Genomic DNA, 12,424 nt, shown 5'->3' with positions numbered 1-12,424 from the left:
ACATGGCTGAAATGAGTAAATTAGGGGATCTTCCAGCTGAGCTGTTCTCCTGTGTGTGTGCATGCACATGTGCTTGCATCTGCATTTTTACTTGAACTGTTGTCATCTTCACTAAATATTTTACTATGTTCAAAAGCATATTTTTAAAGGGCTTTCAACAGTAGGAAACAACACATGGATTTTTATTCCCCTGCTGCACTAAGAATAATTCACTTGTCAGATGCCACACTGCTCTCTTCATCAGCTCATTCTGCAAATAGAAGAAACCACATCCTATGCTTACAGAAAATCCCTGAGTCACCACTCTATGTTCTGATCCATCTTCTCCATGTTTGAGCAATGACAAGCTGGGGGCCTTGGACTGCTCAAGGATTTATGCCATCAGGTATAGTTAGCAGAATGTAAAGCTTAGAGATATAATTAACAAAACATTTATCAATTGCCACTACTGCTCCTACCCAAGTGGTGCCTCTATAGACTGTGCTGAGATGGTGCATATCCCTGTTTCAGGCAGAGCAGTTGTGACCTTACACTGACATCCTATAGTGAAGGCTGTGTCTGTCACAGGCACTGGCCCAGCACTGTGGCACTTACAGGCTTTCCTCTGCTCACCTCATCACAGGCATCTACAGTCCCACAGACACCTGTGGTGGCATTCCTCTCACCTAACTGTGAGGAACTGTAGGTCTGTACACCTAAGCTTGATATCTGGGCTCCCAGGGAGGTTCAAGGGTCTACAGTCATGGAGTCAAGACTGTAGGTTGCATGGTCAATACAGACAGGGAAGTCAGGGGCACAGTCTCTTAACAGCTACAAATGGCTGGATGACTGTAGTCCTTTGACAATGGGTAAGTTTTTATTCTGTAGACATCTAAAGCCATGGGAGTTGAACCCTGACTTCCCAAGCCCACAGACCCGACTTCATAGGGAGTCACCTCTCCTATGATCTTTGAGGCACCAAAACCCCACAGTCCTGGCTGGACCCAGCTAATTGGGTGTCATGGGGGTTATGGTCCTCAGGAGGAATTAAAGGCTAGGAATTATCTAAGGTGGGTACCATAAGCAGTACAGCCACACGTGTTGCTTTCCTTGACATAAATGCCAAGGAAGCCAACTCTACCATGAAGCCTTGAAGTCTCTTCCTATCCTGTGCTCCTCACCAATACTAGTGCCATACTCACAGTCAGAAAACAGGGGTGATGGTATGGGTAAATTCCCTGTCTTTGGCAGCACTGGCCTCCTGGCTCATGCTGGTTACTCTAGTTTTCTCCTCAGCTCCCACTAGGATCAGGGAAACTTGCCTCATTGATCTCAGTGACCACTGGATCAGACCTAATGCACATTCTTGCACAGCAGCTGGTTTTGGCCCCAGGCTGGTTGAACGTGGAATGGGCAGGATGATTGCCACATTTTGTAAAAATTACTAACGAAATGTCTGAGCATTATAATAAGTTCAACACAGAAAATCTGATATATATCTTGTTCGTCTTCATCCTTGGTGCTGGTAAGTAGCTAGCCAGGAATACAAGTTCATTTCCAAGATGTACCCCAAACCCCTTCCTCTGATGTGTGTCCAGGGTTTAAGTATGTGATTTTAAGCACTGACAGATGAGTGGGATCTCCTCTGCTGGCTTCAGGGGCGGTTGGGTCAGGCCTTGCCTCACAGGGAAGTTAAAATCCCAGTGTCTGCTCACCCTTCTTGCATGCTTCCCTGCGTTTTCCCAGGGAAGCGTGCAGAATACTTCTCCATTCTGCTAATCCTGGCTCTCTCCATCACTGGGAGGCTGCTGTGCTCTCGTGTCAGTGTGGCCTCTCAGCTGGAGCCTGGGGAGTGCAGCAGCCAATCGGGCAGCCTGGCAGCCCTGGCATCCTTCATCAATCTCCCTAAGTGTCTTCAGACTCTGTTAGGAACATCCACACCACTCCTCCTCTCTCTGCAATGACCTGAAGCTCCAGCTCTGGAAGCAGTGATCAGTGATGCATAATGCAATGCAGGGCAGCCCGGAATAATCTGGTTGGCATCCAAGGATGTATATTCACTGAGAGGCTGAGGAGTGTGTCAGCATTTAGTTTCAGTCTGGCTGCACTTTTCCTGCAGCACAGAATCACAAAGTCTCCGTCTCCTCCTCTGGATTGGGACTGATTCTTCACCGGGAGCCTCTGAAAAGACAAAGTTTTCCTCCCTTGTTATTGCTGTACCACCATAATCTACCAAGATGTGTGACTGCTTTCATCTAGTTCTTCCTAACTGGCCAGGATCTCCAGCCAGTGGTGGGCTTACATTTTCTATCATTTTCTGTATTCTGCTTCTGCTTTCCTGTGCTCTGCTCTCGCTGCGACTCAACCTCCCAGGCAAACCCTGCAGCTGCTGGGGTGTGGCTTTCTCTGATGCTGCATGAATAAGATAAGGAAAAATAGAGTTAAGAAAAGCCTGTCCTTACCTCCTCTAAACTTTCCTGCATTATGTTGAAGCTATGCTTAAAGGAACCTTTGACTCAGTAAACAAATTAAATTCAGCCGTGTCTAACTTACCTGTTTCGGGTTGCATGCCTTAATTCACGAGCTTGCCCTTCATCTCTCATAGAAATTAGGAAGCAAGTAGCAGGAGTCAGTGCATGATACAGCCCACCTGGCATTTACAATAGATAAAGCTGTGCCATGTACTGTATGTTTGCAAATTCAATGTGTCCTATGCTCTGTATCTGATCTGTTGGCTGGACAACACGGCACTCTGGGAGAAGGGCTTTTTTTCCTGGGTTTCCCTACTGCAGAGCAGAAGGAAATTAGCAATTTAACCTATTTTTTTTTTAAAGGGGAAAAGATACATATTTTAATATAAAATATCAGTGAAGCAGAACAGTGATGACTGGAGGAATGAGTCAAAGGAGTAATGAAAAACAGTTCTTAGCTGGCAGAAGAGTATCAATAAATTACAAATCTGCTCTTTAGTTTATGCAGAGATTGACCTGTTTTAAAATAAGCAACTTGTAGTCTTAAAGTTGTGTCTACAAAAATGCCAAGAATCTGAAATTTCTACAGTATCTTTTTCTCCCTAAAATATACAAAAAGCTGTGTTTATCTACATTCTGCAATAAATTTCCTCTCTATTTATTCTCGTAGAAGAAGTTATAATCTACAAAACACAGTCTGTAAACATTTTGATAGCTTAAAAGTAGATAGCTGTTTTTTTAAAAAAAAAGTCTGATTATTTCTGTTTTCTTTTGTAAATAGTTAGGATTATATTTTCCAAAACAATGGAAAGTCAGAAATTGTTTGTCAAACTCCCAGTCCTATTATTTCCTAAGTTGCCTTGTTGAAATCAAGGAGACAACTCAAGGAATAAGTCATATCTTTCCACCCAACAAAAGATACAGTCCAACCCCCGCTTGTTACCTGGTGTTTAGACTAACTAATGAATTGCTATAAGGTTATAGCAAAATGTTTTAGGACTACACTCTGACAGTATTTTAATATGATTTATTCAAAATATATTTGACATAGTTTTGGTGAAAATATTTTCTTTTATAAATGTGACTTTTCCAGTAGTATCATTTTCTTAATGTTTGTCTGCCTGCACAGATTTACTTATTTAGCAAACAAACTAGTTTTGTGGCTCTTGCGACTCTTACTATTTACCACATCTGAGACCTTCTTGGGACTTTTGGGTGCTACCTAATAGAAACAAATAAAATCAGAACACTAACAGAGCACTTCACAGAACAAACCTCCAGGCTTTCCTCACCGATCAGCAAAAAGGTTTGGATTGGATTTTTGGGGTTGTTGTTTTTGGCTAAGGAATCAAAACTCTACCACATTACGAACATGAGTTGTTATTTCTCTGGTACCAGTTTTCTGGTGGTGTGAAAGGATGCTGTCGTGGGTTACACACAAGGGGAGCATCTTCTGCACTGGGTCACGCCACAGCATCAACTGGATCCCAGTGCTTGGGAGGTGCAGAGCAGGAGCGGGACCATGGCACCTTCAGCAATGTCTGTGCTGGGAAAGGACGCGGCAGGGAAAGAAGGCTGCATGTGAAATCTGACAGGCATCTGTTTTCCAAACAGTTATTGCTGATGTTTCTTGACAATGGGTTATCTCACCCTCAGAGGTCAGGGCGTGGCAGGGAAAAGCAGCTCTGTTTTCCTCAGACAGGTAGGCTGGCTGGCTGCCCAGGCATGTGATATGGCTTTGAGAAAGGAATATCAGCATGGTGATGAGGCAGGCTCATCCCAACAAGGGTGGGGGAAACCACACCATGGATCCCACATCAAGCAGTGGATATTAAATGCCTCGTTTCCTCCACAGCATGGAAGGAAGGCTGGTTAAAAATAGGCTCATTTTGCAAGCTGCTGTCTCTGCCGGCTATATTCATCTGCCCTTGCTGTAGCTGACTGCCATGATGACACAGGTGAGAAACAGATAAACAAATATTTGCCAGTTTTCTTTATTAGCCAGGCAAGCACAGGCATGCACTTGGATCTGACATCTGGAGGATGATGGGAGAACTTTGCAGTTGTTGATGAACATGTTTTTCATGGATAATTTTTGAGTCAGAACAAGAAGTGGGAGAAGAGAACGTCTGCATCAGCAAACTGTGGCAACTGGCCCAATTCCCAAAATATAAAGGTCCTTCTAGCACAAATGTTTTCTAAATCTATTCTTTACCTTGTTTGGGGCATCATCTAAATCTTCAGAAGCTAATGGCCATTTAAAAGACCCCATTCAGTAAGATACTTGAGCTAGTGTGCAGGGCCTCTTGATTGCCACTGGATTGGAGCACAGGGTCAAAGCAAAATACGTGCCTTAGCCCTTTGCCTGAATGGGCACCTGAACCGCAAGGTTGCTGCTTCTCAGCTGTTGGGTTCATCTTTGCACTGTGTGAGAATAACAAGTGGGTTCCTGAGATCAGCTGGAGCTGTGAAAGTTCCTGAGCAGGACTCCATTGCAAGCTGTGACATCCTGAAAAACACTAAAAGTCCAGTGACATTCCTTTTTCTCTGATCTTATCTGCCATGCCAAAGGCTGGCTGTCCATCTTAAGAGCAGCTGAATATGGTACACAAATTTTGAGGATCTAAAACAAAATGCCAGCTCAGTTGCACTTTTTTTTCTTAGAAATATTTTCTCAAGCTGTTTGTCTATGAGCTGCAACACCATCTATTACAGCCCCACTATGAGACAGAGATAAACAAAACCTGTAGGAGCCAGACCCCCAGCTTGGGTGAGGAACACCCTCCCTGACTCTCAGGAGAAGCTCTGACCTGGCACACCAGCATATTTCATTTTCCCTCCTTTTACTTCTTTCAGTGAATATAATGTTAAAATGACACAAGTTGTTTCAGTTTCAGCAGACACTCACTCTCTGCCCAGTAATACTTCCCAATATCTACTCTTGTTCTACCCATGGTGACACCAAAATAACTGTGGTGCCAGCACAGACTGAAAGGGAATCTGATTCATCTGGCTCTGGCAGGGAGCTCCCTGCCAGCATCATGAATCAGGCTCAGTAAATTGCATCCCTCTGGCTTCTCTCTGTCTTCCCTCCCTCCTGACTCATCTGCTTCCCTCCAGAGTTTATATTTTTAGTTATTAGTTTCACACTTCTATTTCCAATGGGTACGCACGGGCCCTTTGGTGACTTATGAGCACAAGTGGAAAAGAAACATCGGCATGGCAGAGCCCCACAGGCAACAAAGCTTTCTTTGTCCATCCTCTGTGCAATGAAGTGTGTTGCTGTTCTCCATCTAGCTGCAAGAAACGGGGATGGTATGTACCCGTCAGAGGCACAGCACATTGTGTTTGCCACAGCTTCTGATTCATGTGAGGAACGGACATACCCCAGCAGCAAACCAAAACCAGCTGAAAAATGTTGATTTTTCTTTACTGCTGCATTTCAAAACGTCAAGAAGGAAGAAGAATCAACAGACATCTCAAGTCTGCTTTGGTAGAGTGCTCTTCCCTGAGCAATTTGAGCTTGCAATGCATTTTACCCAGTGTTTTGTGCACCATCTGTTTCTGTCCAAGGCACTCGGGCTGCAGCAGCCTCTTTTCCAGGACCCTTGTTACTGTGCAAGAGGTGGAGGAATGTGAAGCAAATGCCAGGGAGAGCCCCCACCAGCCAGGGCCTCTGGGGCTGCTGCTATTGCTCCTCGATCTGCTGAGCGCTGTCGCCAGAGATAAATGACACCCTTGCTTCAATGTGGGGACTCGCTGCCAAGACAAACAGTCAAACAAACAGCAAGGCTGGGATTGTCCATACAGAGGAGTGGCTGCAAAACAATCCTCCATCTGAGCTTGCAGCACGCATAGTCTCCCAGTGCTGGTGGCCTGTGCAGATGAAGCGTTTCCCAGAAGCTTTGTGCCTCACACCCTTGTCCCAACCACAATCCCATCCCCAGTGCATCTGTCCCGTAGCGTCTGCCAGTGCAGCCACCATGGGTAACCTGGATGTGTGGGGTGCTCAGGGCTCATTACTTAGCAGTGGGATATCCCCATGAGGTTTTTGTTGGCAGTGAGGTTGCAGGAGGGTTGTTTTCTCCCTGGTCTAACTTAGAGTGCACCTTTGGGGATGATGTGGCAGTGAAGAGGCGCAGGAGAGGGGATAACAAACAGTTCCCATGGGCAGTGTTGCTTAGAAAGAAAAGGCACAAGGGAGCTTTCTCCATCCTGGCCAGCCAGTGCTAGAGCCTGATCATTCTAGGAAGTGAAGGCCACCAACCCCTAAAACACCAAAGGAACAGCTGTGTCTCAAGGATACACCCCTGCCTTTATGGCAACACAGACAATTACATAATTCTGTTCAGTCATGAGACAGAGATGAGTTTGAAAATGCCCACCAGATCCAGATTTTTCTAGGCTTAACCCTATATGTATACTAGTGGGAGATACTATGACTAAATAGTAGTGTCGATGTACCTTGCTGGCGTAACACCCTCATTTTGTGTTGAAGTATCTTTGGGGCCATAAGAGTTGCACAACTGTAACCTTTCATTCCTGTGTCTCCATTAGTTTGTTCCTCTACTAACCCTGCCAGTCCATGTGCCTGCACAGAGCCTCACTGTGAGGAGAGCAGCCAGGTTTGAGGTTGGAGTAATTAGTCCTGGCTGGGCTTGCAGAGTTTTCTTCAGTACAATTGCACCATTAGATTTCTATCAGTGTGACTTCCTCTGTCAGAACAGGCTGTAAAAAAAAATTAAAAATAAATCTGTCTACTTGTTAGAATCACTGTGGGAGAAATATTAGTAAATTAGTGGTAGTAAATGAATTGTAATTACACGGTTGCATTACACCTGCACTCTTTTACCTGCATTGAATGCTATGTTCATAGAATTCGTAAGAGACAAGAAACAAAACTGTTTCAGCTGTCCTTCACTGCCACAGGGCTTTCCATCTCACCTCAACACAAACTTTTTCTAATGAAGCACACAGCAGACTAGCAGACCAGCACACTATCCCAGTGTGAGAACATGACACACACCTATGGACAAAAAAAAGAAGAGGAAACAGCCCTACCACCTTCACCCTTTTCTTAGGGCACAGAAGGCAAATGCACTGCACAATCTGGGAAGTTTTCCAGACTTCTATTTTTTTTTTTTTAAGTTCATGACACACAGCATGGAGCAGAATGCTTTAAGCTACTGTGGCATCAGATGTTGTTCAGGAGAGATGCTGTGAATGTGGATGAATGCAGAACAGATCAAGTTCTTCGAGCTTTTGTTTTCGAAGCCTGGCAGTACCAAAGCAATGCTCAGCTTGGACTGATAATCAACATCAGTAAATCCCTTTGGGAGTCAGCAGTAGCATGAAAGGGGTAAATCCGCCCCTGAATTCTGAGGGATCTGGAAGCCTGCTGCCATGGAGTGGAAGGGGAAATGTGATAGGCCCCAGAGAAGCCAATGCCATATGGAGTGGCTTGTCACAGACAGTCATATTCAAATTTCCTCTGACAATATTTAACAAAACAACAAGAAAGGATTTCTCCAACAACCCCAGATTTGACACAACTGTGGCACGGAAAAGACTCAGCACCCATTCTGTGGCACCCATTTTTCCAGTGGGATTGCCATTTTGGTAGGACAGGGAGAAGAGACAGGGACTTTTCTTTTGAATCCTACTGCTGATTTTGAGCAAATAAATTTAATGTAGGATTTCACCACAGCCAGGCTGGACTCTTGATATGTGCCTTTGACAACATTGCTGCCTTCCTAGTGCCTCACCCTGAAAATGATAACCCTTGTCTTTATTGGGCTCCTATATTTAATTAATGGCTGAAAAGCATCTGGAGAAGGTTGAAGTAGGCAAATTATGCAACTTAACTCCATGTCTGATGATTAGTATCACCATTCCCAGACTACAATCTCTCTTTGATATTGGGAACAGTAGCAAGAAAGATGCTGACGATGGTGACATTGGTTTTGGCTCTGGCTCATGGAACATACAGTCATCTCATATCTTACAATCCCAATTACACCAGCAGATTTACTCTGGATTCACACTAGTGTAACTGGAAGAGGTAGTTGGACTACAAAAAGCTTTAGTGAATGGGGATTAAAGCTGTGATTAGAAAACCAGAAAGGATTAAAACAGAAGGTACAGAAATTATGAAAAAGGTGATTCTCAGCAGCAAAGTGTGAAGAAGCTGGATCTCAAGCTGTTGTGAAGGACAGAGCAATTGGTGATGTGGCCCAACAGTCAGCACTTCTGAGCCTTCAACAGCTGTTCTCTGTATTTCAGAGAAGGGCCAACGACATGATAAGAAGAGAGAAGCATGGTTGGTCTTCAGTCCCTACACACATGAGGAGAAGCAGAAGAAAATAGGAGACTTGGAGGGAGCTACACAGATCCTGCATCACCAGAAAGGCAACAGTGGCATTAAAGGGAGGAGGAAGAAAACATCCTAGGAAAGCTTTGCCACGAATGTTCATGAAATTATGTCAAGCAACCCATAAACAGTCTCAGGGAAAAGCAAAATAACAAGACTTTTCTTGTCTCACTCCCTTCCCCTTTGTGTCCTCTCTTAATCCAGAGAGACCTCAGCAAAACAGCACAAGAATAGCTGGGCTCCACCTAATTTGGTCTAAGGATAACTTACCTCCTCCCTACCCTATTTCCAGTTCTTTGCTTGACTTGTGTCATGCTTGTCTCTTGCACTCTGATCTCTGTTCTGTACCACAGCAGGAGCAAGTAGGGAAAGGAGAGATGTTAACCTTTTTCTTGTAAGCAGAACATGGCTGGTATCAGGGGGAACACAGTGCCTTTGTTCGGCCACTGATTTAGGCAAACAGAGGAAAAGCTGCCATTTGCATGCCACTACCCTGATTTCCAAAGGGGAAAAATTCATAGAGGAGAATATGCCTCTAAACACTATCAATCCTGCAATTAAACTGAACTTTAGCAAAATATTTGCTGGGTTATGTAATAGAGACAGATTACAACAGCTTGCCACATGGTTGAAAACTGCAGTTTTAACCCCTGGACAAACTGCTTTGTGGTAGATAAAGACAAGCAACATCATGGGGCTGTAGGAATGGTCCAGCTTCGACAAACTTCTAAAATGCAGTTTGATGGTCCATCTGACAGAATCACTTCAAATATCTGAGCCTGTTTTTCTTTCTGATCTTCTTGGCCATGCATGGCCTTTCTGTCTTTCTCCCTACCTCTCCCTCTGAGCAGTGTCAGACTATTCCTCCCATTCCTCAGGTGCTTCTTCCTCAGTCTTCTCATCCTTTATGGCTTCTGAGGAACCCTTGGAGATGTTCCCTTGCAGCCAATGAGTTTTGCAGTGCCATCCTCTCTATGTCCCAGCCACCCCTCCTGCAACTGCAGGTGTTGATAGTGACCTCACTATTACCTTAATTCAGTGATCTGTGCCATGACTGGGAGCAAAGATGTGGTAGTTTTGGCTGCAGGGCACTGCAGAAACCAAGGTACAAACCCTACCATGACATTAACCCCAAGCCACCATGTCTTCTCAGATGTTCTGTGCATCCGCTGGATGAACCTGCCATAGGCAGAGAGCACCCTCCTTTTCCACCATAGCTTCAGTCTGGGCTTTAAAGGCTCTCTGTGTCTGATCAGATATTATTTGGGCAGAGCTTAAAAACTGGAGAGGCTGAGCATTGTAGCTAATTAATCGAGCCAGAAAGACACAAAGAATGTTTGAAACAGAAGAGAAAACAAACGAAGTCTTGGCGAGCACTCAAAAGCAAGGCAGCCTGTCTGCAATTGGCCACTCAACTCGCAGAGAAGCTCCTGAGGGTTTGCAGAAACATGAGAGACGGGAGTGGCCTTTGGGAAGACCTCACCGGGAAGGGCTCACATGATGTGGGGCGGGGTTTGGAGCCAAAGCCTCCCTATTGGCCCCACCCTGGGACCTGGGTGCATGAATGACCCAAAGCACCTCATTCATCTCAGCAGGGACAGCTGTCAGCCAGGAGACCGAGACCGGGACCGAAACCTGCCCACGGCTTCCAGGTAGGAGCTCCCATCTTGCAGCACACCTTGTTGCTTTGCCTCGTGCTGCCTTGCTGCTGATGTGCAGGAAGAGAGGCACCTGGTGCCCTCAAGAAGATGCAGTGTCTTGCTTCTCTGAGCACATACCACATCAAGACTTTCTACCTGTGTGTTAGGTTTCTTCTCTCTCTTTTCTCTGGCTGCTGGAGTTTGAAAATCTTGTTGGATGTGTGCTAAGGTGATAAACTGGTTTTATTTCCCTTTGCCTGGTATTGCTGTCACGACAAGCAGAGAAAAGTAAGATACTCCCCATCCTGACAGAGCAACCTAGGTGCTGCTGTGGCATGTACATTTGCTTTCTTTACAAATGCCTGCAAAATAGCGAGTGGCAAGGAGCTTCTTGAAATGGTTATGCATCATTGAACTTAACTGGCATCCGCCCAGGCCCCCAGATGGGAGAAGAGGAGCTTTTTCTAAGCCCTTCCCACATTCTTGTGCAAATAGAAAGGATGAATGATCACCATCCCCAGTGCCAGACAGTTTTCTGGGCCAAATTCACACACAAGCCTAAGAAAGCCAAGGGGAACTGAAACTGGTGTAGCTCTCCCTTCCTTCCGCTTCTCGCAATGACTGTATTTCATATGTTCAAATCCTTCTGGGATTGCTTAGACTGACTTTGTGTAATTATTTTCATCCTTGGATTAAACAGGCCAAATATGTAAGCTGGATCTCAGCTTGCTGAGATCTTTACACCATATTTTGTCCCTCTGGCATATATATTACACAGCAGCAGATTGCATTTAAGTAGTTTTTCAGAATAAAAGTCTGTCTTGGCTTGAGGGTGTCATTTTTCTCGTAATTCTTGCTGCTCTGTCTTGTATGGATACTTCAAAGGATCATGGAAGGATTCTAACCAGGCATCAACCCACGCTGGCTCTTGGTATCCTCAGTCTCACACTTCTCTGGACTTGGAGCATGCACAGACTTCTCAGCCTAGAGGTTGGGGGAAGGTGTGACTTGATGCAAAAGCCTTTAGCTACACCCTTATTGCTACCAACTGTGCTTGTCCTTCATTGTTTGTGATCACTGATGAGATGTGCAGATTCATGGATGTGCCCAAACCTGAGGGATATATCCCTGTTTTGAGGATAAATAGACAGTGATGAACTGACATTATTGAAATGGCTGATTGAAATGAAAGACAAAGGATACAAAAGGCTGTGGGACCCCCAGGAAGGATCATTGGCTTTGAAATCAGCTTTTAGTTGCCTTGTGAGATGTCAGTACAGGTACAGGAGAAAGGGTGGCCGTTCAGTGTATCAGACTATGTAAAGTCCTGAGTCCATCCTGTACGGAGGGACACAGTATTTATGTGTTATGAAACATTCAATGTGTTCCATATGCCACCAGGTCAGTGTCAGCAGGTGCAGTCAAAATTAAAACCAGTATTTTTTTATTTGCACCACCTTTCTTTCTGCTGGAAAAGTGGCACTTTAAAAAGCTTACATCTTTCATGAGTGAAAACCACTTATTCATAGATTTCCAGGCTTTCCAGGGAAATTACAATAGTTCATGAATTTCCAGCTGTGGGTCCTCTGTATATTGGTCGGTCTTAACTTTTGCCTTGAACACTTGAGGTCTAAGATAGGAATTGTATTGTTTGGCCATCACTGGAGACACCTTGGCTAGAGAAGCCATAGCACGCAATTTCTTCATCTACTATTAATAAACACCCAAGTTCTTCCTGCAGGGTCTTCCCTATGAACTTGTGTGCTGGAGCATTTGTGAAATGCAGTTGTGGTGGGCAGAAAGTGCACGAGGGGCAAATCTTAGCTACAGAGCTGAGAGGATTGTTTCCCACCAGACCCATCTTTCCAACATTCCCTTCCTCCTTGTTCTACTTATTAAATTCCAGCTTCTGCATTGCTCACATCTGTCTCCAAAAGCTCTTGAGGTTTCCATCACGTTTCTTG

General features: G+C 44.8%; 1 protein-coding gene across 1 annotated transcript in view; it reads left to right on the top strand.

The window, feature by feature from the left end:
* The first annotated feature begins 1,474 nt into the window (after positions 1–1,474).
* Positions 1,475–12,424, top strand: part of AHNAK2 (AHNAK nucleoprotein 2) — a 61,104-nt gene continuing 50,154 nt past the window's right edge. Inside the window, exon 1 of the mRNA XM_027698541.1 lies at positions 1,475–2,271. Coding sequence (XP_027554342.1) covers positions 2,217–2,271 — 55 coding nt within the window. The 5' untranslated portion in view covers positions 1,475–2,216. The remainder of the gene's footprint in view (positions 2,272–12,424) is intronic.

The sequence above is a fragment of the Neopelma chrysocephalum genome, unplaced genomic scaffold (genome assembly GCF_003984885.1).
Source record: "Neopelma chrysocephalum unplaced genomic scaffold, ASM398488v2 Primary Assembly neopelma1_24, whole genome shotgun sequence".
Classification (NCBI taxonomy): Eukaryota; Metazoa; Chordata; class Aves; order Passeriformes; family Pipridae; genus Neopelma; species Neopelma chrysocephalum.
This window is presented reverse-complemented; position numbering and strand designations above follow the sequence as displayed.